The following is a 25,339-nucleotide window of genomic DNA, read 5'->3' on the forward strand; positions in this document are numbered from 1 at the left end:
AGCGAGCGCTTGGAACGCAGTTTGCTAGCTGCCCGCACTCAGACGCCGCCGCCTGGGCCTCAGCGGCCACTTCTGCAGCCCTGTTGGAGGGGCGTTGCAGCCTCGTTCTTAAGGAGAGGGGACTCGAGGAAATCCCTCGTCTCCAGCTTTTGGGAAAGCAATTTGATAATCTCCAGGTTCCCCATCGCCCCCTCCCCAGTGCGCAGTTGTTCTTTCCACACACCGCTACGGACGTTTGTCCTTCCCTCTTCAGTTTCTTCGCCTTGGGTAAGTTCTAAAGTTTCTGAAGACAATTGTTTGCAATGATTCCTCATATACCTTAAGTACAGGCAACCTCTCCCAACTCACATCCACCCAGCCGAAAACGCTCAGACTTTCTGGATTCGAAAACAAAGTGAAGGGGGAAAATATAGGAGGTTTGAGAAACTTTTCTGGGGACTCGTCAACAAACAGGAGTGCCCCGAGGAATGCCCTGCCGCTTTTCCTCAAGGCATCTCTCCCGCGCTAAGCGTCCAGATGGCTACCTGGAGCCTTTTGCTGATGCGACTTGCTTCTGCTGGACTGGAGGTTCTTTGAAATAGCACAGCTCCCAGACAGATACATCGGCTGCATGTTTGCTGGTGCCTACTTGATCCCTGTCATTATCACTCTTTTTTGCCTCACCTCTTCCTTCTCTTTATCACACCGTTCCAGGGAGCCAGGACCATGGACTTGGCAGCAGACAGGGGGGGCCGCCCGTGGCTCCCGCTGCCCACTTTATCATTATTTCAGCTCCTTCGCGTCTTTTGGCTGCTGTCACTGCTACCGCGGCCGGCCCGGGTCAGCGGGGCCGAGCAGCGCCAGGTGTTTGAGGTGCTGGAGGAGCAACCTCCGGGCACGCTGGTGGGTACCATCCAGACGCGCCCAGGCTTCACCTACCGACTCAGCGAAAGCCACGCCCTGTTTGCCATAAACAGTAGCACCGGGGCCCTGTACACCACTGCCACCATCGACCGCGAGAGCCTACCCAGCGACGTGATCAACCTGGTGGTTCTTTCCAGCTCACCCACCTACCCCACCGAAGTGCGAGTGTTGGTGCGGGACCTCAATGACAACGCCCCGGTCTTCCCTGAACCCTCGATTGTGGTCACTTTCAAGGAGGACAGTAGCAGCGGGCGGCAAGTCATCTTAGATACGGCCACCGACTCAGACATCGGCTCCAATGGTGTGGACCACCGGTCCTATCGCATCGTCCAGGGCAACGAGGCGGGTCGCTTCCGCCTGGACATCACCCTGAACCCGAGTGGCGAGGGCGCGTTCCTGCATCTGGTGTCCAAGGGCGGGCTGGACCGCGAGGTCACGCCGCAGTACCAACTACTGGTGGAAGTGGAGGACAAGGGAGAGCCGAAGCGGCGGGGCTACCTTCAGGTAAACGTAACTGTGCAGGACATTAACGACAACCCCCCAGTTTTTGGTAGTTCCCACTACCAGGCGGGGGTGCCTGAGGACGCGGCGGTGGGCTCCAGCGTCCTCCAGGTGGCGGCAGCGGACGCGGACGAGGGCACCAACGCGGATATCCGCTACCGGCTGCAGGACGAGGGGACCCCCTTCCAAATGGACCCCGAAACTGGGCTTATCACGGTGCGGGAGCCCCTGGACTTCGAGGCCCGGCGCCAGTACTCGCTTACCGTGCAGGCTATGGACCGAGGCGTGCCTTCCCTCACTGGGCGCGCCGAGGCGCTGATTCAGCTGCTGGACGTCAACGACAACGACCCTGTGGTGAAATTCCGCTACTTCCCTGCCACCTCACGCTACGCCTCGGTAGATGAGAATGCTCAGGTGGGCACTGTGGTGGCTCTGCTCACCGTGACGGACGCAGACTCCCCCGCGGCCAACGGGAACATCTCTGTGCAGATTCTTGGGGGCAACGAGCAGCGCCACTTTGAGGTGCAGAGCAGCAAAGTGCCGAACCTGAGCCTCATCAAAGTAGCCAGCGCCCTGGACCGGGAGCGCATCCCTTCTTACAACCTAACAGTTTCTGTCTCTGATAACTACGGGGCGCCCCCTGGCGCAGCGGTTCAGGCGCGCTCTTCTGTGGCGAGCTTGGTGATTTTCGTCAATGACATCAATGACCACCCTCCCGTCTTTGCCCAACAAGTGTACAGAGTGAACCTGAGCGAGGAGGCGCCCCCGGGAAGCTATGTGAGTGGAGTGTCTGCCACTGACGGCGACTCTGGTCTCAATGCTAATCTGCGTTACAGCATTGTCTCTGGGAATGGACTAGGTTGGTTCCACATCAGTGAACACAGCGGCCTGGTGACCACTGGGTTTGCTGGGGGCTTGGACCGTGAACTCGCTTCCCAGATTGTACTGAATATCAGTGCTCGGGACCAGGGGGTTCACCCCAAGGTTTCCTATGCCCAGCTTGTAGTCACCCTCCTGGATGTGAATGATGAAAAGCCAGTATTTACGCAGCTGGAAGGATATGAGGTGTCTGTGGTTGAGAATGCCCCAACGGGGACTGAACTACTGGTGCTTGGGGCAACTGATGGGGACCTGGGTGACAATGGGACAGTGCGTTTCTCCCTCCAAGAGTCTGAGACTGACCAGAGGTCCTTCCGCCTGCATCCTGTGTCGGGGAGGTTGAGTACTATCTCCTCCTTGGACAGAGAAGAGCAAGCTTTCTACTCCCTGTTGGTTCTGGCCACAGATCTGGGCTCCCCTCCCCAGTCATCAATGGCTCGAATCAATGTGAGCCTCCTGGATATTAATGACAACAGCCCTGTGTTCTACCCAGTCCAGTACTTTGCTCATATTCAGGAGAATGAGCCTGGAGGTAGCTACATCACCACAGTGTCTGCCACTGACCCAGACCTGGGTCTCAATGGAACTGTCAAATATAGTATATCAGCTGGGGACAGGTCTCGGTTTCAGGTCAATGCTCAGAGTGGGGTTATTTCTACAAGAATGGCCCTAGACAGAGAAGAAAAAACTGCTTACCAGTTGCAAATAGTGGCTACCGATGGTGGCAACTTACAGTCTCCAAACCAGGCAATAGTAACCATCACTGTATTGGACACTCAAGACAACCCACCTGTGTTCAGCCAGGCTGCCTACAGCTTCGTGGTCTTTGAGAATGTGGCTCTGGGATATCATGTGGGTAGTGTGTCTGCATCCACCATGGATCTCAATTCCAACATCAGTTATCTCATTACTACCGGGGATCAGAAAGGTATGTTTGCTATCAACCAGGTCACTGGGCAGCTTACCACAGCAAGTGTGATTGACAGAGAAGAGCAATCCTTTTATCAGCTGAAAGTAGTAGCCAGTGGGGGCACAGTGACTGGAGACACTATGGTTAACATAACAGTTAAGGATTTAAATGACAACTCTCCCCATTTCCTTCAGGCAGTAGAGAGTGTGAATGTGGTAGAGAATTGGCAGGCAGGTCACAGCATTTTCCAAGCCAAAGCTGTGGACCCTGATGAAGGTGTCAATGGCATGGTACTCTATAGCCTGAAGCAAAACCCCAAGAACCTCTTTACTATCAATGAAAGGAATGGTAATATTAGTCTGCTAGGACCCCTGGATGTTCACGCTGGTTCCTACCAGATAGAGATCTTGGCATCTGATGTGGGTGTTCCCCAGCTCTCCTCTAGTTTCATCTTAACAGTTTATGTCCATGATGTAAACGACAACCCACCAGTGTTTGACCAACTTTCTTATGAGGTCACCCTTTCTGAGTCAGAACCTGTGAATTCTCGATTCTTTAAAGTGCAAGCTTTTGATAAGGATTCAGGAGCAAATGGTGAAATTGCATACAGCATTGCTGAAGGCAATACAGGGGATGCTTTTGGCATATTCCCAGATGGTCAATTGTATATAAAAAGTGAACTGGACCGTGAACTTCAAGACAGATATGTTTTACTGGTTGTTGCTTCTGACAGAGCAGTGGAACCCCTTAGTGCTACTGTGAACGTTACTGTAATTTTAGAAGATGTAAATGATAACAGACCTCTTTTTAACAGTACCAATTACACATTTTACTTTGAAGAAGAACAGAGAGCTGGGTCGTTTGTGGGCAAAGTAAGTGCGATAGATAAAGACTTTGGGCCAAATGGAGAAGTAAGGTATTCTTTTGAAATGGTGCAGCCAGATTTTGAGCTGCATGCAATTAGTGGGGAAATTACAAATACTCATCAGTTTGACAGGGAGTCTCTTATGAGGCGGAGAGGGACTGCAGTGTTTAGCTTTACAGTCACTGCAACAGATCAGGGGCTCCCTCAGCCTCTCAAGGATCAGGCCACAGTACATGTTTACATGAAGGACATAAACGATAATGCTCCCAAGTTTTTAAAAGACTTTTACCAAGCGACAATATCAGAGTCAGCAGCCAACCTGACACAAGTTTTAAGAGTATCTGCCTCAGATGTTGATGAAGGTAATAATGGACTTATTCATTATTCTGTAATAAAAGGAAATGAAGAAAGACAGTTTGCTATAGACAGTACCTCTGGTCAGGTGACACTTATTGGCAAATTAGACTATGAAGCGACAGCTGCCTATTCCCTTGTAATTCAAGCAGTGGATTCAGGGGCAGTTTCCCTCAATTCGACTTGTACCTTAAATATTGATATTTTAGATGAAAATGACAATACCCCTTCTTTCCCTAAATCAACACTATTTGTTGATGTTTTGGAAAACATGAGAATTGGTGAACTCGTGTCCTCTGTTACTGCAACTGATTCAGATTCAGGTGACAATGCTGACTTACATTACAGTATTACTGGGACTAACAATCATGGAACTTTCAGCATTAGCCCAAACACTGGGAGTATTTTTCTTGCCAAAAAATTGGACTTTGAAACACAGTCTTTGTACAAATTAAATATAACAGCAAAAGACCAAGGAAGGCCTCCTCGTTCATCTACAATGTCGGTGGTTATACATGTGAGAGACTTTAATGACAATCCTCCTAGCTTCCCTCCTGGGGATATTTTCAAGTCTATTGTTGAGAACATTCCCATTGGAACGTCTGTCATTTCAGTGACTGCACATGACCCTGATGCAGACATTAATGGGCAACTCTGCTATACGATCATCCAACAGATGCCAAGGGGCAACCACTTTGGCATAGATGAAGTCAAAGGTACTATCTATACAAATGCTGAAATAGATCGGGAATTTGCTAATCTCTTTGAGTTAACTGTAAAAGCCAATGATCAAGCTGTGCCTATTGAAACTAGACGGTATGCTTTGAAAAACGTGACCATTTTGGTTACAGACCTCAATGACAATGTTCCAATGTTTATATCACAAAATGCCCTGGCTGCCGACCCTTCAGCTGTGATTGGTTCTGTTCTGACAACAATTATGGCTGCCGACCCAGATGAAGGGGCGAATGGAGAGGTGGAGTATGAGATCATCAATGGGGACACAGACACCTTCATTGTGGATCGTTATAGTGGAGACTTGAGAGTGGCTTCAGCGCTGGTGCCTTCTCAGCTGATCTATAATCTCATAGTTTCAGCAACAGACCTTGGCCCTGAAAGGAGGAAATCAACCACTGAATTGACCGTCATTCTTCAGGGCCTTGATGGACCTGTTTTTACACAACCCAAATATATCACTATTTTGAAGGAAGGAGAACCCATTGGCACCAATGTGATATCAATAGAAGCAGCTAGCCCTAGAGGATCTGAAGCCCCAGTGGAGTATTATATTGTTTCAGTCCGTTGTGAAGAAAAAACTGTGGGACGTCTCTTTACTATTGGACGACAAACTGGCATAATTCAGACTGCAGCCATTCTGGACCGCGAACAAGGAGCCTGTCTTTACCTGGTGGATGTTTATGCCATAGAAAAATCAACTGCTTTTCCCAGAACACAGAGAGCAGAGGTAATGATTTTGTCATCCCTTATGATTATTTGTTGATGTGTTTTTTAGGAAGATCGTTCTCTTTATATTTACTTTCTGTAGTAATTTACCTTTACTGTTGATTGTTCATTTTACTGACAGGAGCATATAAAAATGTTCTGGCACACAGACTGACAAGAATTACATGCAATTTAGCTTCAATCCTGATCAAAACCAAACAATGAACAGTTTTTACCTTATATTTCATCTCACACCATCATTTGTGTAATGCTAATGAGAGCTCTTTAGCAATTTCAGAAGTACAAAAAAAAATTCATTTATCTAAGTTACATCACCACACTAAACTAAACACCTCACAGTAAGGAAGTCTACCAGAGAATGAGCAATTTCAGACTTAAGAAATCCGTATTCCAAAATGAAGAACTTTGGTAGAAATCAGCATTATAGCATGGCTTTCAAGGGGGAGTGGCCGTGGACTGACAGTTTACATCAGGACGGTATTAACTTTCACATCCTCAGCAGTCTTGGCAGTTTCTTTATAGACAGTGACTAATTTCAGTGTGCTGGGCCAAGTTTGGGGAGATTCCTGATTTCATCTGCCTTCACATTTTAGGCACTATCTTCTGACTTAGAGTAATCCTCTCTCTTCCCTCTTGAACTAAAGCATGTAATGTGCTGTGGATGATCAGAGATTAGAAGCTGTTTCTTGAGACGAAACTGTGTTGTTCAATGCCATGGTATAGGTACAAGTTGTTCTGTCTGCTGATGGGCAAGAAACTAGTGTTTCAAAGCATAAGCCAAAAGATTTCAAGCTTGGCCTTTCCCGGGGTATATTTTTGGCTGTTACTACCTCAGTGTTTCATTGATTTGCTTTTTTAATTGAACTACTTCCAATGCTGTTTTGATAATCAACTAGAAATGATACAGCTATACTCTGGAAAGCTCGTTTGCCATTTCCTAAGTTCTCTCTCCTCACTCCCTTCAAAGAGATTCTGGTGTCACTCAGCCAAAAACACAGAATATCAAATGTGGTTTGTGATACTCGGCAGTAACCCAGACACAACATGCTAGTGAAACTGAGGCTCATGTGTTTGTTTTCTTGCTTTTTTTTCTTGTTTTTACAGAGGTGAGGGGTTTTCTTCATTTAAAAATGTTCATTTATTATTATTATCTTTCTGCATCCCCTGTGATTTTTTTCTCATGTTAGCTACCTATGTCTATTCTATGGATGGAACAGTATATTCATGGCCTAGAGGATATTAGAGATATAATTAGAGATATAATTCTTAATAGAGATATAATTCTTAGAGATAAAATTTTAAGTGGAATTCAGTTTTACCTTATACACATAGACCTGAAGAAACTTTTAACCCATATGTCCTCTTTTACCTAATTAGTTTTTTAAAGATCTTAACGTAGGTCTTACTTATTGAGCTATTTGGTTTAACTCAGGCTATGATTTACATGTAATTTTATTTTGATTTGGGGTTATTCCTCCCTTAAACCCACTCCCTCGCTCTACCTTCCTTCTCTGGAATTATTTCTTAGATGAAGAGATTTAAGCAGCTATTAAAAACAGGCAATTAAGTCATTCTAGACTTTAAATTTGTTAAACTGTAAAACAAATTATGTTATTGGTTGTTTGGTTCAATGCATTACATTTGCTCTGCAGTGAGAATAAATGTCCATTGTTTTCATTAGAAGATTTATTTAGTCTTATTATTTATCCATGAGATATGCAAAGATTAGCTTAGCTTAAATTTATTAAATAGTGCTGCTTCTGCATTAGGCACGAGGACTAAAAAATAATGATTATAAACCATTTTGTTAGGAATAGGGGATTATATGTCTGTTACTTTTTTTAACCTCAAATAACACCAATATGAAAAGTTATTCATATTTACTGTAGCCTATTTAAAAATCTGGAGAGGATTCATCATGATGATTTTTTTATGAGAAAAAAATTGTTTGTCAGGGTACCTTCTGTGAACTGAAGTGCTGAAATTGTAAACCAAGTTTGAGTTCCCAAGTTCCAACCACTCCTAAAATTAAAAGCAAATGTGTTTCTCCAAAGAATATTGAAAGCAGTAGTTGGGAGCTAGAATTTCATATTATTATTGGTTGTATCTTTCAAGTGTATACAATAAAGTTTTTTTCCTTCTGCTCAAACAGTTAATTTACCATGATTCTGCAAAAAGAAGCTGTAAATTACCTCTGGTTGTCAGAGGTGATATTTCAATTGTTTGTTTCTAAGTGTAAACTTTGCTCCAATGCATTTTTTAACAATTTATTCATGTACACTGATAGGAGTCTGGGTTGCTTACTCAGGTTTCTGGCTAGAGTCATGGCTGATCACATTCCATGGACAAGCAGAGGGTCAGTGGGTAAAAGAGAAATGATTTAATCTGCATTCTTTTTCAAGCTCTGACACTTGTGTGTGGGGGGGAAGGGGGCGGTGCTGGGGACTTGGCTCTGATACTTCTCATTCCAGAGCTCTGTCCAGTTGTACACCTTCACTGCCCCTACCTGTCATAGCTAAAACTTTGGCATGGATGAGAGTGTCTTTGAAGGATGGCTTTTATGTTGCAGACACAAGGTTTATTATCCTTTTATTTTATATCTTTGTATTCTAAGAAGAGTCTTGATTATGTTAGAATAGCTCATATACACTTCGTACCACTTTTTTAGGTTCAACAAAAAAATTGGAGATGTAGCATATCCATAAGCATTTCTCTTTTAATATGTGTTTTATGGGAACATGCAACTTAGGGACTGGGTTGGACTTCTTGAAGATCAAAGGCTTTGTCTCATTGGTCTTTATTTCTTTTATTTTTTACATCTTTATTGGAGTATAATTGCTTTACAATGTTGTGTTAGTTCCTGCTGTACAACAAAATGAGTCAGCTAAGTGTATACATATATCCCCATATCCCCTCCCTCTTGAACCTCCCTCCAACCCTCCCTATCCCACCTCATTGGTCTTTATTATCTCCTAGTATAATATCTCCTTGATAATAATATCTCCTAGAGCCTGGTGTATAGTAGGTGCTCAGTACATGTTTGCTGAATGAGATGGTAGAAGAGCTAAGACTGGTGTGTGCATTCTTGTGCTTCAGGAATAATCAGCAGAGAGAAGCTGGGGGAATAAAGGAGGTTAGTAAATTTGATCTCGATCATTATTTGAACTAAGGACATAAAGACATACTAATTATGTCTGTTCTACAAATGAACTGAGAATTGTCAGAAGACTCAAAGAGGAAAGAGGAATTTAGGTGGGTGGTCTCACATGGAACTTAGGGTTTAAATGGAGAGAAATACTGTATATGCTTCTAGGTTGCAGTTCTCAAATTGGGGTCTGTCTCAGGACCCCAAGAGCTTTTGCTTAGGTGTGTCTTATCTATTAATATTTATATTTTGAACATTAAAACTGAGAAAATTTTAAAATGTTTATTAATTTCTTTAAAATCACATTAACCATATAACATATTTTTATTTTATTTTATTAAAAGAACTTAATTTTGCCAAACTTAAAAAATAATGAAAAGAGAGACATTATTTTACACTTTTAATAAATCCCTTTAATATCTGGCTTAAGAGAAGACAGCTGGATTCTCAAATCTCCTTATTCCATCTACTGCAATATGTTCTTTTGGTTAAAGTACATGAAGATAATCCGTTCTCACTCAGATAGACAAAGCTGGATAAGGGAAAGATATTTTGATATCCTTTTCAGATAATTGATGATTTTCTTTTGATACTACACCGGAATTCCACAACTGGCTGTTTCTTAAAACTTACTTGCAGTTAGGAATCTGAAACCCTACCATTGAACTTTTCATACTTTGTTGAATGAAAATACTGATCTATCTTGCATTCTGAATGGAAATTTTACCTATGTGTGACTTAGAAATATCAGGCATTGATCATTTGGAAAATACTGGTTATAACTGATAAGGATCTTATCAAAAGAGTCGTTAAATATATTGACTCACAACCTCATGGTGATGGTTTGAAGTTTTCCAAATTTGAATTTTCACTTGTAAGCTCAAATTTTATCATTAGTAATTAGTTAGTTGTTGTCCTGATGTATTAGGCTTCCTTTGTTCATTTTCAAACAAACAAAAAATGTCTGTCACATAGCAAATCTAAAAAAAGTGTAGTTTCTCTGTCAGTTGTTCTTTCAAGTAAAAATTGTATTCTGTAAATAGAGCACCTAGTTCAGCCTTCAACTCAATCCATTACACACATGCTTTTCTTTGAGACTACTTACTGTGGTACAGATTAATGGTTCTTTGTGCACGTTTCACTATTTGTCACCCAAATATTGAAAAGACATCAGGATTTAATGGTCTAGATTTAATAATATTAATCATTTTACTGTTTCTTCAAGGAGAGTTCTTCAGTTTTTAAGTGACACTGGCATTTCATTTTTACTGTGCCTAGTAAGTGAAGAATACAATTAGAGCTGAATACTTTGGAACTACTGCTTTGCTTTGTGCCAAGGCACCAGCAGTTTTACCTGCCCTTTGCTTTTGCACCTCTAATGTAAATGTCAACATAGTGAAAAGGCAAACAGTGTTTTGTATAATTATGACCACAGTTTTTTTATTTCCCAGGCATCTTTAATGGGTCTCTGGCATGCCTAGGGCCCCATGTTCCACAGTGGGAGAACCATTGGTGTAGGCACTGAGATTTTTGCAATTCAGTAAAAAAAACAACAACAAAAAAAGCAACTAGAAATATTCTATTACAAGTGTGTTTAGAATGTTAAGTGAACAAATTATGATTGCGTTTAGATTAGAAATGAGTTTTAGCAATTGATAATAAATACATTTATTCTTACAGTGAAACCATCAAGAGTTCCAGGAGAAATGATGGAGGCGTTTGTAATATCAATACTGAATATCAAGTTTAGAAATGATTTTCTTCCAAAGGGTTTAGAAGAAGAGTTAGTGCACCTTATATTAAATGTATGTATATCTTGTGTGTCATTCCTCACAGGCAAAATATAAGCAACGGAACTGAATATTTAATAATAATGATAATAATAATTATTATAAAATTTATTGCATATCACTATGTTCAGTCATTGACCTGAGTGCTAACTGTTTCTTTAGGGATTTTTATCATTTGAGCCTCACAACAACGTTAGTCATATCACTCCCACTTCGTAGTTGTGGAAACAGTCTCAGAAAAGTTAAATGATTTGCTTAGGTTCAGATTGATAGAAAGAAAAATCACATCCAGACTTGCGTAATCCATTATTTGTGTTCATAGCTACTGTCCTATAAAGACAGGGTAATCTGTGGCCTTTGTTAAGAGAGGGGCTTTTTTATTCCATAGATAAAAGTATACATGTATGCTTTTGATAATCTTGTTTTCAAGATTAAAAACTCTTTGGAAAGTAGTATTATGTATTGTCTGAACCAAGAGAAGCATGACTTTTGCTGCCTCAATCAAGGCCATCAGCAGATGCTGTACATTCCTATGGGTCAGTTACTGGTAGCAGCAAGGATTCCAAGTTGAGGACCTGTGGAGGTGTTTTTGGAGCAGGGAAGAAGGGTGAGAATATGAGAGAGAGGCACTGGAGACAAAGGAAGCGCACACGTATATGCAGTGACCCTCCTAATTTACGGTACTGTACAGGTTGGAAACAGTTGCTGTACTTTATTTGTGGAGAATAGGTGGAGAATCCATTTTTGGATTTTCAGATGATAAGTCTTACTCTCCTAAGGAATAATGATGAAATTGTGTGGGTGGAGTGTGAAGATTATATTCAAAGGGGGAAAACATTTTCTTACTTCCTCGACTTTTGACTTCCACATTGTTTTTTTTTTTAAACAATCTATGATTATTTTCTGATTCTATTTTTTCCCTGTTGGTATGTGTTTATTAAATTTATTAAACTGTGACTTAAAGGCCTCTATAAGTTTTTAAGACATGTATAAATGTGTATCACAGACAGGAATATTGATGGACAAAGCTCATGTTGCATATTTCATATATGGCTTCAGGATGCTTGATTTGGTCTCTCTCTTTTGTTGAGATATTTCCATAGACATAGTTTATTTTCTGACAAAGTTATTGTTTATTTCTCTCTTTGCCTTTATTAAAACCCGAATTATTTTAATCCTTTATTGTTCCATTAGACTTTGGAGGCAACTACTCTAGGAATAGTTTTGAAAAGATATTTATATGCTTCATATTTTGTGGAATCAGTTTTTCATTGCACTGTCTGCAGCTTGCACTTTGCCATCATTACAATGAAAAACTGCCAAAGAACCTCATTAGCTGTGAGGGACTGTTGAGTTAGTGACTATAAAGGATTCCACAGGCCCTGAGGTATGTCCTCTCTTCCAAGAATTAATATGTCTAAGGTTCAGCTCTTGATGAATATCCCTGAAATTGGGTAGTATTCAGAATAAGGAGCTTGGGAGTGGAAATTGAAGAAGAGTAACTGGCAAGTGACATGGCCAACATGAATTAAAGGGTTTCTTAAAGCCTCCTAGATATGGCATATGGTAAATATATTCTAATGCTTTCAGGCTTTAAGTAGTCTGTGACAACAGCAGCCAATTTTAGTAGTACAATAAATAAGGAGGAGAGAGTATGAAGAAGGCAGAGAAGTGAAAAATTTTAAAACTTCTGTTAGACAAATATCATTTATAAAATATATACATGTAATATATATATATAGTACCATGTACTAACATGTATGCAACCATTGTACAAAGATTACTGGATTTTCCCTGGTGTTAAAATCCTGAGACAAAATAGGACAATAAAGTCATGAAGATGACAGAATCTAACTGGAAGATAATTTACATGTGGCAGTCAAGAATTGACTCTAGGGATGCAGTTTCCAGACATGTATGCATATTTAGGAAACAATTAGGGAATAAAAACCAAGTTTTAAGGTATTGAGGAAATGCTGAGAGACATTTATAAACGCTGTCTGACAACTGGCAGCTGGGAGCCAATGGCATTGTTATGGATTATTTGTTTCAGATTATTGACATTTTTCTGAAATGTTTTATCATGTATAGATTCTAACATATATAAACATAACATATATAAAGTGTTTACTGGTGAGCACGGGGCATTGTCTTGCCTTCACCATAATCCATGACATCTCACCATTTGACAAATGAGGATACCAAGGCTAATGGAGGTCAAGTTTATGGAGCTGGTTTATGGTGGAATGGAATTTGAACCCAGCAGTCTGACTTGAGTATGTATGTTTAATCACAACACAACATGTTAAAAGAAAGGTTGATACTTTCTATACTCTCATAGGCATACAAGTTTTACTGTGTAAAAAGTTGTTTTCATATTTTTATATTTCTTCATACTGGTGACTGAAGAAATATAGGGTAAAGTGAAGTTTAGTTAATGACCCAATAGTAGGATTACTTTAGGTCCCTATTAATCTTTATTTAGGTTAGGCTTGAATAAATGGACCTATAATGTCAGTTCTTCATTTTATTTTTCGATGTGCCGTGAGAATATATTTCCATTCTTCCAGTTACTGGCTCATTTACTTTCTTCCCTTTTCAGCAAAATTTTTGAAAGAGTTGCCTTTCCTGTCTTCTTTATTCTCATTATCTCTTAAATCCACCCCCATCAGGCTTGGCTTCTGCCACTCTAGTAAAATTGCTCTTACCAAAGCCACCATGACAGCCACGTGTTTACATCCATTGAGCAGGTCTCAGTGCCCATTGTATATATACTTTTAAGTAATCAAACTCGCAGGATTTTTATTCTGTTTCTTGGACCAGTTCCTTTTCAGCCTCCTTCACCAGCTTATCTCCATGCCCTCAAATTTTAACTGTTGGAATATCCCTAGAATCAGTTCTTGAAAACCTCTTCCTTTTTAATCTACACTTATTCCCTTGAAGATCTCAATCAAACGCATGATTTTAAATAACATATGAACAGATGAGTCCAAAATTTTGTCTCCACCCTGTATATCTCTCCTGAATTCCATATTCATATAACCAACCACTTACTCATTACATTTGATTAGTTTCTTAATAGATATTTTAAATTAACATTTCCAAATCTGAGCTCTTGATATCTTCCCCAATAAAAACTGACTCAAGAACCCTCAGCCATCTCCTTTTCAATTGATGGCAACCCCAATCTTCTAACTGCTCGGGTCAAAAAACTTGGTGTTCTTTGACTTCTCACTTTCACACCCTATGTGCACTCTGTCAGTTAATCTTGGCTCTCTCTTAAAAATATATCTAGGACTTCCCTGGTGGCGCAGTGGTTGGGAATCCGTCTGCCAATGCAGGGGCATGGGTTCGAGCCCTGGTCCGGGAGGATCCCACGTGCCGCGGAGCAACTGAGCCCGTGCGCCACAACTACTGAGCCTGCGCTGTAGAGCCCGTGAGCCACAACTGCTGAGCCCGCGAGCCACAGCTACCGAAGCCCGTGCGCCTGGAGCCCATGTCCCACAGCAGGAGAGGCCACCGCAATGAGAGGCCCACCCACCACAGCGAAGAGTGGCCCCCGCTCTCTGCAACTAGAGAGGGCCTGTGCACAGCAACAAAGACCCAACGCAGCCAAACAGAAACAAAAACAACAACAACAAAAAATATATATAGGGCTTCCCTGGTGGTGCAGTGGTTGAGAGTCTGCCTGCCGATGCAGGACCTTTATCTAAGATGCCATCATCCTTCCCTTGGATTATTGAAGACAGACATCTTCTTACTGATTTCCATCATTCTTTCCCACTCTTGTCTTTCCTTGCTCATCTTCTTTACTCATACTAGCTTCTTGCTAGTCCGAAAACTTGCTAGGAATACACCTGCCTCAAAGCTCTTGCTCCTGGATCCTCACTCTGCATAGAATGCTCTTTCCTCCAGGGCACCTACTTGGATAATTTCCTCCCACGCTTCCAAGTATTTGCTCATATCTCACATTCTAAGTGAGAACTAACCTTCCTTTACTGACTTATTACTGGAGCTCCCCACCCCCTCATCCTGCCTGATCTCCATTTCTCTATTATAGTGTTTCATATTCCTCCCCCGTAGAATTGATCAGCCTCCTTCACCAGCTTCTTCTCATCTCCCGAAATGCTAAACACTGGGATGCCCCTGGAATCAATTCTTGCAATTCTTCTCTTTCTAATCTACTCTATTCCACTGAGGTGACGAGCCCAACCAATCTCATTACTTTGAATAATATATATACACTATACAGGTATAAGTGCATGTGTGGTATAATTTGCTGATCTGTAATTTTGATTATATTTTATCTGTCTTCCTCCTGCTAGAATGAAGTTCCACAAGGGCAGGTGTATTTATCTGCTATGTTCACTGATGTACCTCAAGAGCCTAGAACATTAGTTGGAACATAGTAGGCACAAAGTAAATTTTTGTTGGATGAATGAATGAATAAATGAATGAATAACTAATGAATGGATGAGTTGATTTCCCTGCTTCTGTCCTTCATCTCTTTGATTTAGTCTAGCAGGTGGAATGATCCTTTAAAATGTAGGTCAGATCATTTCACTCTTTTGCTCAAAACCCAAAACTTTCCATTTCACTCGTAGTAAAAGCCAGATCCCTACAGTGAGCCCCAAGGCCCTTTGTGGCCTGCTCTCATCAGTCAGTCATTTCCTGACTTCTCTTCTTCTTGGCTGTCCCTCCCTAAGCTTGCTCAGCCGCTTCACTGTGGGCTGTGGCCCAGCCTCGGGAGCTCCTGCCTCACTGCCTTGGGCTGCCTGGGCTCTCAGCCTGGACTGCTGGCTTTGCGCTTCTCTCATATCTTTTCTCAAAGTCACCTTGCAAAGTTCTCATTCCCTCAACCTTCCTTCTTCTCTTTTCTTCTTTTCGTTTCTTCTTAGTCCTTATCATCACCCAACATAACACATATGTTACTTCTTTATTTTGTTTATGGTATGTCTTCCCTCTAAAATATACGTTCCACTGGGGAAAGGTTTTCATCTGTTTATTATTGCTGTATTCCCATCACCTTCAATAGGGCTGGATCAATGCAGATGCTCAGTAAATCTTTGATAAAGTAAGGAATTACTGTTGAACATGCTGCAAATATGCTGCTTAAAGGCCAGAAGCTCAGTCAGTGATGCGTGCTGAAGGAAAGGAGTCATTTTTCATATTTCAAGCCAAGCCATGGAGCTTCTTCTGAAATCAGTGAAGCTAGCTAATTGGCCAGGACTGATTTTCCTGGGTAGAATGACCGTGACTGCGTGAATTGACTGGCTAAGAGCCTGTAACTCAATATCCAGAAATCTGTATTGTCTAAAGTACAGTGAGATCACTAATGCTTATTTTATAGACATTTTGGTAAAGTAGAACATTTTAGAGTATATATAACAATGTGTGCTACTCTATTACCATGTCTTCTCATTTCCTTAGAATTTATCAAATTTTGCTTTAGAGAGCAAATCTTAACTTACTGTAAACCATGTTTTTCTTTCTGCAAAAAAGCAGGATAACAATATTCTACTTTGGACATTGATACGTTTAAGTACCGTCATTCTTTTCTCAAATTTACACCATTGCTCAATATTTAACATCAACAGTATTAGTAAACTTGATTAATAAAATGCAGCAAATAAAATATTGTTTAATATTTCATTCTGACTGAAGTTTATGTGAAATAGTGCATGCTTTTGATTTGGAAGAAGCATGATTCAAGCTTTTTCATGGTTACTCTCTGAATTTCATTTTTCTCATCTGTAAAATGGAAATGATTACCTGTTTCATGGCTTCTTGTGAGGGTGGAAAAACAAGGTGCTCACTAAAGTTTGTTAGTTTCCTTCCTTTTTCTCCAAAATGCAGATATGCACAGAACTATTAACATTTTGAAAGACGCTATTTCCAAAGTGTTTTAGAACTCTATCCCTCCTTTTTTTTTTTTTTTAAATTTCCCTAACAAGTCTGTACAGAGGCATATCAGGTGTTTTTTGCTTCATTTTAAGGAAAAGGCACAGAGAATCTCATGATTTGCATGTGATCACAAATCTAGAGTAACACTTAGGTTTTTTCTGACTTTGGTCCACATGCTTGGCACTAAGCCACACTGCCCGTCTGTGGTTAATTTGATGCTATTTACCTATCCATCGTTTTATTACTGTTGACATAATTCAATAATAGTTATAGTCTCTTAAGGGAATTAATTTACTAATCCAGAAACTTTGAGAGGCTTAGTTGCTTATGAAACAAGCAAATTAAAATAGATTATTCAGTGTCTTTCATTTTAAAGCCTTCTCTCTCATTTAGATGAGAAATGTTCATCTCTCAGTTGTCAGGTATTGACTACCATGAAATCATGTGTGTTTATCTGAGAACCTAATCTGAAAAAATATTTTTTGTCAATTGCTTAATGCAATTCTATTAATTGAAGTCAAATTGGCTGGTTCCATCAAATATAGGTAAAACTATCTTTTCTTCAAAACTACTTTGTTTTTTACAAAACATATAAATGCTGGTAACTTCTTAAGTGAGAATTTTCTAATTCATAATTAAAATATTTCCCTGAAAAGAAAAATGTTTTATTACTTTCTGAAATTGTTCAAAAAAAGCAAATACCCAAAGAAGATGTGCTTCCCTTCTGCTTGACATAGTGTTCTATAGTATGTAACTTTGTTTTTCAGTCAAGATATTTACTCTCTCTTTCTCTCTCCCTCTCTCTCTGTATATATATATATATATATATATATATATAATGTGTGTGTGTGTGTGTGTGTGCGTGTGTACATTTATATATGAAGCCACTTCATGCTACAGTGGGTCTGAAGGTTACAAAAGTATATATACAATGAAAGGAAGATAAAATTGTTAAACTATAGGAAGTAAAAATAAGTGTAGCTAAAAAGTAATCCTGGAATATGTAAGATTAGCATACAGAAATGTATGACTTAGGTAGTCCACTAAGTTTAATTTTCTAAATGCCAAATCAGACAGAGAAATAAGATCAGGTAGATAAGTCATGGTGTCCTAGACTAAACAAGCACATACATAAGACAGTTAACAAAAGAAATATAGATTTTCTAAACCTTAAGAACCTAAGAAGAATTTATCTCAGATGCTCAAAAGAGATCTATTTTTAAGTGATGATTTTCTCAATGGTACTTTTACTAGTACAATGACAGATTTTCAATATCTCCTATTATTGTGATGTCTTTGATTTATTTATTTTTCCTCCCCCAGTTCTCTTTTTTTTTTTTTTTTAAACATCTTTATTGGAGTATAATTGCTTTACAGTGGTGTGTTAGTTTCTGCTTTATAACAAAGTGCATCAGTTATACATATACATATGTCCCCATATCTCTTCCCTCTTGCTTCTCCCTCCCTCCCACCCTCCCTATCTCACCCCTCTAGGTGGTCACAAAGCACCGAGCTGATCTCCCTGTGCTATGTGGCTGCTTCCCACTAGCTATCTATTTTACCTTTGGTAGTGTATATATGTCCATGCCACTCTCTCACTTTGTCCCAGCTTACCATTCCCCCTCCCCATATCCTCAAGTCCATTCTCTAGTAGGTCTGCATCTTTATTCCTGTCTTGCCCCTAGGTTCTTCTGACCTTTTTTTTTCTTTTTCTGTTTTAGATTCCATATATATGTGTTAGCATATGGTATTTGTTTTTCTCTTTCTGACTTACTTCACTCTGTATGACAGTCTCTAGGTCCATCCACCTCACTACAAATAACTCAGTTTCGTTCCTTTTTATGGCTGAGTAATATTCCACTGTATATATGTGCCACATCTTCTTTGTCCATTCATCTGTCGATGGAAACTTAGGTTGCTTCCATGTCCTGGCTATTGTAAATAGTGCTGCAGTAAACATTGTGGTACATGACTCTTTTTGAATTATGGTTTTCTCAGGGTATATGCCCAGTAGTGGGATTGCTGGGTTGTATGGTAGTGTTATTTTTAGTTTTTTAAGGAACTTCCATACTGTTCTCCATGGTGGCTATATCAATTTACATTCCCACCAACAGTGCAAGAGGGTTCCCTTTTCTCCACACCCTGTCCAGCATTTATTGTTTGTAGATTCTTTGATGATGGCCATTCTGACCAGTGTGAGAGGATATCTCATTGTAGTTTTGATTTGCATTTCTCTAATGATTCATGATGTTGAACATCCTTTCATGTGTTGGTTGGCAATCTGTATATCTTCTTTGGAGAAATGTCTATTTAGGTCTTCAGCTCATTTTTGGATTGGGTTGTTTGTTTTTTTGATATTGAGCTGCATGAGTTGCTTGTGTGTTTTGGAGATTAATTGTGATGTCTTTTAGAATGTACTTATGACAAATTGTAAAACTGCCATTCTAACAAATAATTTATTTGTGGATCAAAAGAGATTCCCTCGTTGGTAGAGTGCTCTTGTTTGGCTTTATTTCACGTAGTGGATTAATATTTTATAATCACATGATGGACATTCCTACTGAGGTTTTCACATTAGCGTATCTGCAGCACATCACAGGGGTAACCAGATGATAGGGGTTTCGGTAAGATTATAGCTTAATCCTTTGGTAAGATTTTAGCTTTACTTGTATTTTTTTAAAAGTTCATTTAAAGCAATTGGTTAAAATAGTTGGCCCACATCTAGCAACTTGTGTCTTAGATTGTGGCCATTTCTTAGAAACATAATTGAGTTACTAAATTCAGCTTGAATTAATTATATTGCTTTATTGTAGCATTTTTTCCTCACCGGTAGCTGTATGGCAGTCCTTTAATTGATACAAAAAGTTGACTCAGTCTCTTTTTTTAAGATGGTAACTTCAATTATCCACTAAAAAGATTAAAGTACTAATTCATGTATATGACTAAATGGGACAGAACTGCCTGTGTTGCAACTGCAGCTTAATATTTTATTACTTTGCATAATAAAATAGGGAAAGTTATTTATTTATCCATTGAGGTTGTAATTAATTATAAGTAACTAATGAATCCTTAGTATTTCATGTCCACAGCCTGGCAGATTTAGAACACACTTGACCCCAGACTTGCTGGAAAATGAAGGAAGTGGGAGTAAAAATTTTCTTTATAGGACAAGATGCTTTGGGATAGGAGGGACCACATAAGCTTGCCAAAACTTTGGGTCAAACTGAGCACAGATGGCCATAGCTGATAGAGGTGTCTATTATTGTATTTTCTTCTAGGCACTTTTCTGCCTGTGTGTCAGTGTGTTTATACTTAAATGAAGAATTTTGGTTGCTTGGCAACCAAGAGAATATACATTTAGAGAAAACATTTTTGCTAAGGAAAAAGAAATTGGTAGTTTTAGATACTGGATAGTGGAGGTTAGGGAGGTGTTGCTTTGAGCAGTATTAACATTAAGCAAAGGCAATTTTCCAGGAGAAAGGTGTTTGCTATATATGTCTAAAATTAAATAATTCACATTGTACATTTACTTCTTAGCTTGTCTCTACGTTCTACCTCAAATACTATTTGAAAAAATAATGGCCTAAGTAAATGCATTATGTTAGTTAATCTAACTTCTTATAGTGCACAGGGTAAACATTTAATGAAGTGAAACTCTAAATGACATTTTATTTTCTGACTTTAGTTTTTTCTAAAATTAATTATTTTAAACCCTCAATTAAAAGATTTAATATGTACTTCAATTTCTGAAAGAGTTCTCTGTTATTCTTAATATAGAGTATAGTTGTACACTGCATGATTAAATACTGAAATAAACATAAATTTGAAAGTTAGACTAATTTTATTCAAATCCTGGCTTTACCCTTTCATGCTGTGTGACCTTGAAGCAGAAGTTAAACTTCTCTGAGCTACAGCGCCTTCATCTGTTAAAGGGAGAGAATTCTAACCATTTATCTTAACCACTGAACATAGCAGTGCATATTTTCCTAAAAGTCTGTTGGTTTACTCTTATTGATGCTGCATTCAGTTATTTACTCCTTGTGTGGTCAAGAAGGCAATGATTAAAAAGAAAAAAAATGTAAACAGCTACTGGGCATGTAAATAGCTACTGTTTATATAGGAACTGTTATGACATTTCTAATGATACCATGTAGATGGGAAACAAAACCAAACTTACAAATTACATTTCCTAATTTTAGGGAAATTACTCAGGAAGCACATTGAAAAATACCTCTTTGGTTATTTTCTCATTCTACTATATCAGGTAGAAAAATAACTTTTAAATGATAGTGACTAATAAGCTGAAAGGTATAACTCAGAAAAGAAAGGTTATTACCTAAGATAAGGAAATGGGTGTAGTGTTTAATTGTTTATTTGCATATAATTTAATTTAAGTTAATTTCAGGATTCTTCTTTTAATTTTAGTATAATGTACAAACAGATAAGCATCTTCCAGTTTATGGACTGTGTTCTTTTAAAAGTATCAAATTTTGAAGTCATTTTAAAACACAGGCAGCCTACCTGGGGAAAACAATTAAAATAAAAACTTTGTTGAAAGACAGCCTGTTAGAAATTGGACTTCAGAAACAACTCTAAAACACCTTTATTTCAATTTAATACCATATCTGAAACATCTAGAAGAGACAGTTTTAAATATTCCAACAGTGCATTGTAAGCACTGCAACTTTACAAGTTTTATTTCTAAGAAAAATTATGTTAAAAACTGTTCATTTTACATGTGCTTTTCTGAATAAGGAGTCTTTCTGTTTTAAAAGAGGAAATGAAACATGGTACTGCTCTCAATGTGTTTGTTCTGATGTCAAGGCACTTTTATTGGAACAATTTTAAGCGTACTCTGATTACAAAAGCAAATAAATTTAAGCAGATCTGGAGTGATAGGAAGATTCCAGTTTTTGTTGATTTCCAACTTGTGTCATACACTGTAGCATATATTTTGCAAATATATCATTTACTCCTCTTGAAAATTCTTTGAGGCACGTAACAGTATCTCCATTTCACAGATGAAGTATCAAGGACCATAACAATTTGAGTAAATTGTTTTGTGGTACAGCTGGATTTGAGTTCATTTGGTTTCAAAGCTTTTGTTCTTTCCACCACACTCTACGGCTCTTTAATTATTATAAATCATTGTCTGTTAATGTAATAGAAAGAATGAGATTAAAAGAAAAAAACCCATAAATATAAAAGAAAGCATTGGTTTGAATCCTGACCAGATATCATAACCAGATCTTACTTTTTTGTTTGGAATATTTATATACTGAATATTCACTTTTTAAATACTGAACAATACAATCAAATAATGTTTTTTAAAGAGTTAATAATCTTGCTTCAAAGAACATTACTTGCTTCAAAGATTAACCATGAATCTCATTAAAAGGCAAGACATGCTGAGGAATCACAGAAAATTTCTGTTTGCTAATGGTTGAACTTATGATTAACTGAATTAAATTAGATGTTAACTATCTTTGATATACCTAAACCGATCTCCTAATTAAATAGTTAAAAATGAATGAATCCATTTTTGCTTTTAATAATGGCTCTAGAGGAAAGAAAAAATAGGATAATTAACGTCAATTTAGTAACTGATAATTAATATGGACTTAGTCATGGACGAAGGGGTAATATGGAGCCTGCACTTATAAATACATTGATATATTATAAAACACCTATGTACATATAACCAGGTATATTTATATGAGGGTTGCATTGAAGATTAGTGCTATTTCATGTGTAAAGTTTTCCTTATAAGAGCAGGTGAACAGGAAAAGACTGTTGAATTCAAATTTAGGAAACAGTGGGAAGAGCAAGGACTTCTGGTATCGACACAGTAGTACAATTCATGATCTTAGGGGAGCTGTTTAATACGCTAGTGTGTCAGCTGCCTCCTTGTGAAGTCTATTTCACAGAGCTGTTTTGAGAAATAAAATAAATAAGCATACCCAGGATGTTCACCCCAAATAAGCATTAGTCCACTTCCTTGTCACCTTTTTGCATTTGCATAGATGCTAATTTTGTCATTAATCAGGCAAGATAGCAAGGTTACAGCATTGAGAGCTGCATAAACAACACCTCAGTTTTTCATACCTGCTTTTAAATGAGACCAAGTTTGAGAGCTTTCTTGCAGTGTTTCTCAATGGAGAATTCAAGCAACTTAGGATTTCCAGTTTTCTTCTGAGGTGGTAGATGGACACAGAAACAGAGTTGTTAATCTTTTTCCTGGCCATTTGCCCAGATGTATATGTTCACCTTGCTAAAATCTTGTTTCTCCACATTGTCACATAGGCAATAATCAAAGGACTTCTAAATTAGAAGGGATGTTTTATTGTGAACAATTTATTTGCCTTTATATTGATTCCCATCCTTAACTTTCATCCCAGTATTCAATGTGCCAGAAAGGATGTTTCGTACTGGAGATTCAAATTAGCGTTTTACAGATCTGTGCCTTTGAGGGACAAACAGTCCAACAGGAAGACAAACGTCACATAAACCATTATCAGAAAATGTAGAAGGTTGCTATGATGAAATAAAGTTTTACTAATTGATTATAGTAACTGGTTTCACACAATTGAGATGATTTATCTTACTTAAGAATTCAAAAAAAAAAAAGAATTCAGTTATTGTACTTCATAAGGGGTTGTCTGCATATTTTAAATTATTTGAAGTGCAATCATATTCTTGGTCTACAGTCTGAGAAGACAGCTGTAAAACAATACCTATTTTTTATATTTTCCTGTTTTTAAAATATTTGATATGAGATATCATTGTGTAACTAAATAGAGTTTGACTTACAATATATCCATCTTGGGCCTCATCCCAGAGATATTCTAGTATCTAAGATACTCTTAGATAGTTTGAGGCTGCCACTCAGTCCTACTGTGCCTTTCCTCCTTTCCTGCTAGGACACTGGTCCATTCTGGGCTGCATCTCTGCCCTTAGGAGCTACCTTTGCCCTTAGATGCCTCTATCCATGCTTACATTTGATGAATGTGTGTATCTTGGTCAGGAACTATATTTATTCATCTGTCTTCAACATTATTCCTATCTCAGGTAATGGTTATTAAACAATAACAGCATGGTTATTAAATAATAATTATTGAACAACAATGGCAACCACCCCTAGAACAATACAAACTATTTATTAAGAAAAGATGGCTATCTGTGCTTTTTAATCCAGATCTCATAATAATGCTGTGAAATAAATGTTGTTACTGCCATTTTACAGATGAGAAAACTCAGGCCTAGGGAAAGATAAATTTACTTCCTTTGGATCATACAATTAGCAAGGCATAGAGCCAGGACTGAAGCCCAGGCACTAACTCCAAAACTCATCCCTACCAATAGCACATTCTGACAAAGTTTCTGACAAAGATATCGGTATGGGAAATTTAAATAAGTAATTCCTGTTTTCACTGTACATGGTATATTATTTGTATAATTTTATATGTGTGTAGCATAGATGGCTTTTAAGATCACTTTAAGTCTCTTTTGGAATAAATCATAAATTAAAAAATAGATTGAATGTGGAAGCAGAATTTTAATCAAATGAATCTGGAAAAACATTCTTTAAAATATCACTGACTCATACAAAATATGAGAATGTATGAAAACATCTTCTTCAACATATTTTTTCAAAGTCTTTTATTGTTTCTGTTTTATATATCCAATATGCAAAATTCAAACTTTTGAAAATATTCCATTTTCACATGGTGACATGTTTTAGTTTGATTAGTTCTCAAAACAATGCATGTGAGGATTCCTTACGTGGATGCTTATTTAAAATGCAGATTATTTTTAAGAAGATTCAAGGAACATCCTTGAATCATGTCATTTTAACAAGTTGCTCAAGTGATTCTGATGCAGATGGGCCCCTGACCTTGCTGTAAGAAACCTTTCTTCTTTAATTGGTTAGGATTTTTATGAGATTAATTATACTTTGGCAAATTTGGAAACTTCTCTGAAGTAATGCTAGTGGTGGTAATAGTAGTAAGCTCAACACAGGGAGCCCCAGTGGATAATTACCTTTTCCCCTTTGATAGTGACTCAAAAATACCAGAACACTTTGGCTTTAGTTGACGACAAATATCTGGGGCAACTAATGAAATACTAAAATGTAAATTGAATAACTAAAAATGTACACCATCCTAGTTATTTATTAATTAAGCTCGTGTAAATGTGTTATAAATAGCTATGTAGCATTCAGAATCCCCTCCCTGCCTTGTCAGAAATTACCTTACACAAGATAGCTTTTAGTTATTTATTTTATTTATACATTTATTATACATTTAGAAAGAAGATGAGAGTAATAGATTTTTGTTGGTATAAGCCAAACTTTCAGAGATTAAATCTCATGGAAAGCAATATTTCCGAGAGAGATACAGGAAAAAAGAACAATAGGAAAGAACTAAGTAGTGTTCCAAGTACAAGGGGATGGCTCTATGAGTCAACCCTGGGAGAGTATATTTAAAAGGACCTGAAATAAGGACATTTTGCTTTGAACAGAATCTATGGGGTGTTTTTAAAAATACATGAGGTGGCCTGAGACAGTAGGTAGATGGCAATTTATGCTAATATTAAAGATTTACATTTAATAACAAATAATATAT

The 25,339-nt window shown here is 38.4% G+C and overlaps 1 protein-coding gene across 3 annotated transcripts in view; it reads left to right on the top strand.

Annotated features, from left to right (window-relative positions):
• Nucleotides 1–390: 390 nt before the first annotated feature.
• Nucleotides 391–25,339, top strand: part of FAT4 (FAT atypical cadherin 4) — a 170,325-nt gene continuing 145,376 nt past the window's right edge. For all 3 annotated transcript variants that reach the window (XM_024745170.1, XM_024745169.1, XM_024745171.1), the window contains exon 1: nt 391–5,877. In XM_024745170.1, coding sequence (XP_024600938.1) covers nt 706–5,877 — 5,172 coding nt within the window. In that variant the 5' untranslated portion in view covers nt 391–705. The remainder of the gene's footprint in view (nt 5,878–25,339) is intronic.

The sequence above is a fragment of the Neophocaena asiaeorientalis genome, unplaced genomic scaffold, assembly GCF_003031525.2.
Source record: "Neophocaena asiaeorientalis asiaeorientalis breed wild unplaced genomic scaffold, Neophocaena_asiaeorientalis_V1.1 scaffold65, whole genome shotgun sequence".
Lineage (NCBI taxonomy): Eukaryota > Metazoa > Chordata > Mammalia > Artiodactyla > Phocoenidae > Neophocaena > Neophocaena asiaeorientalis.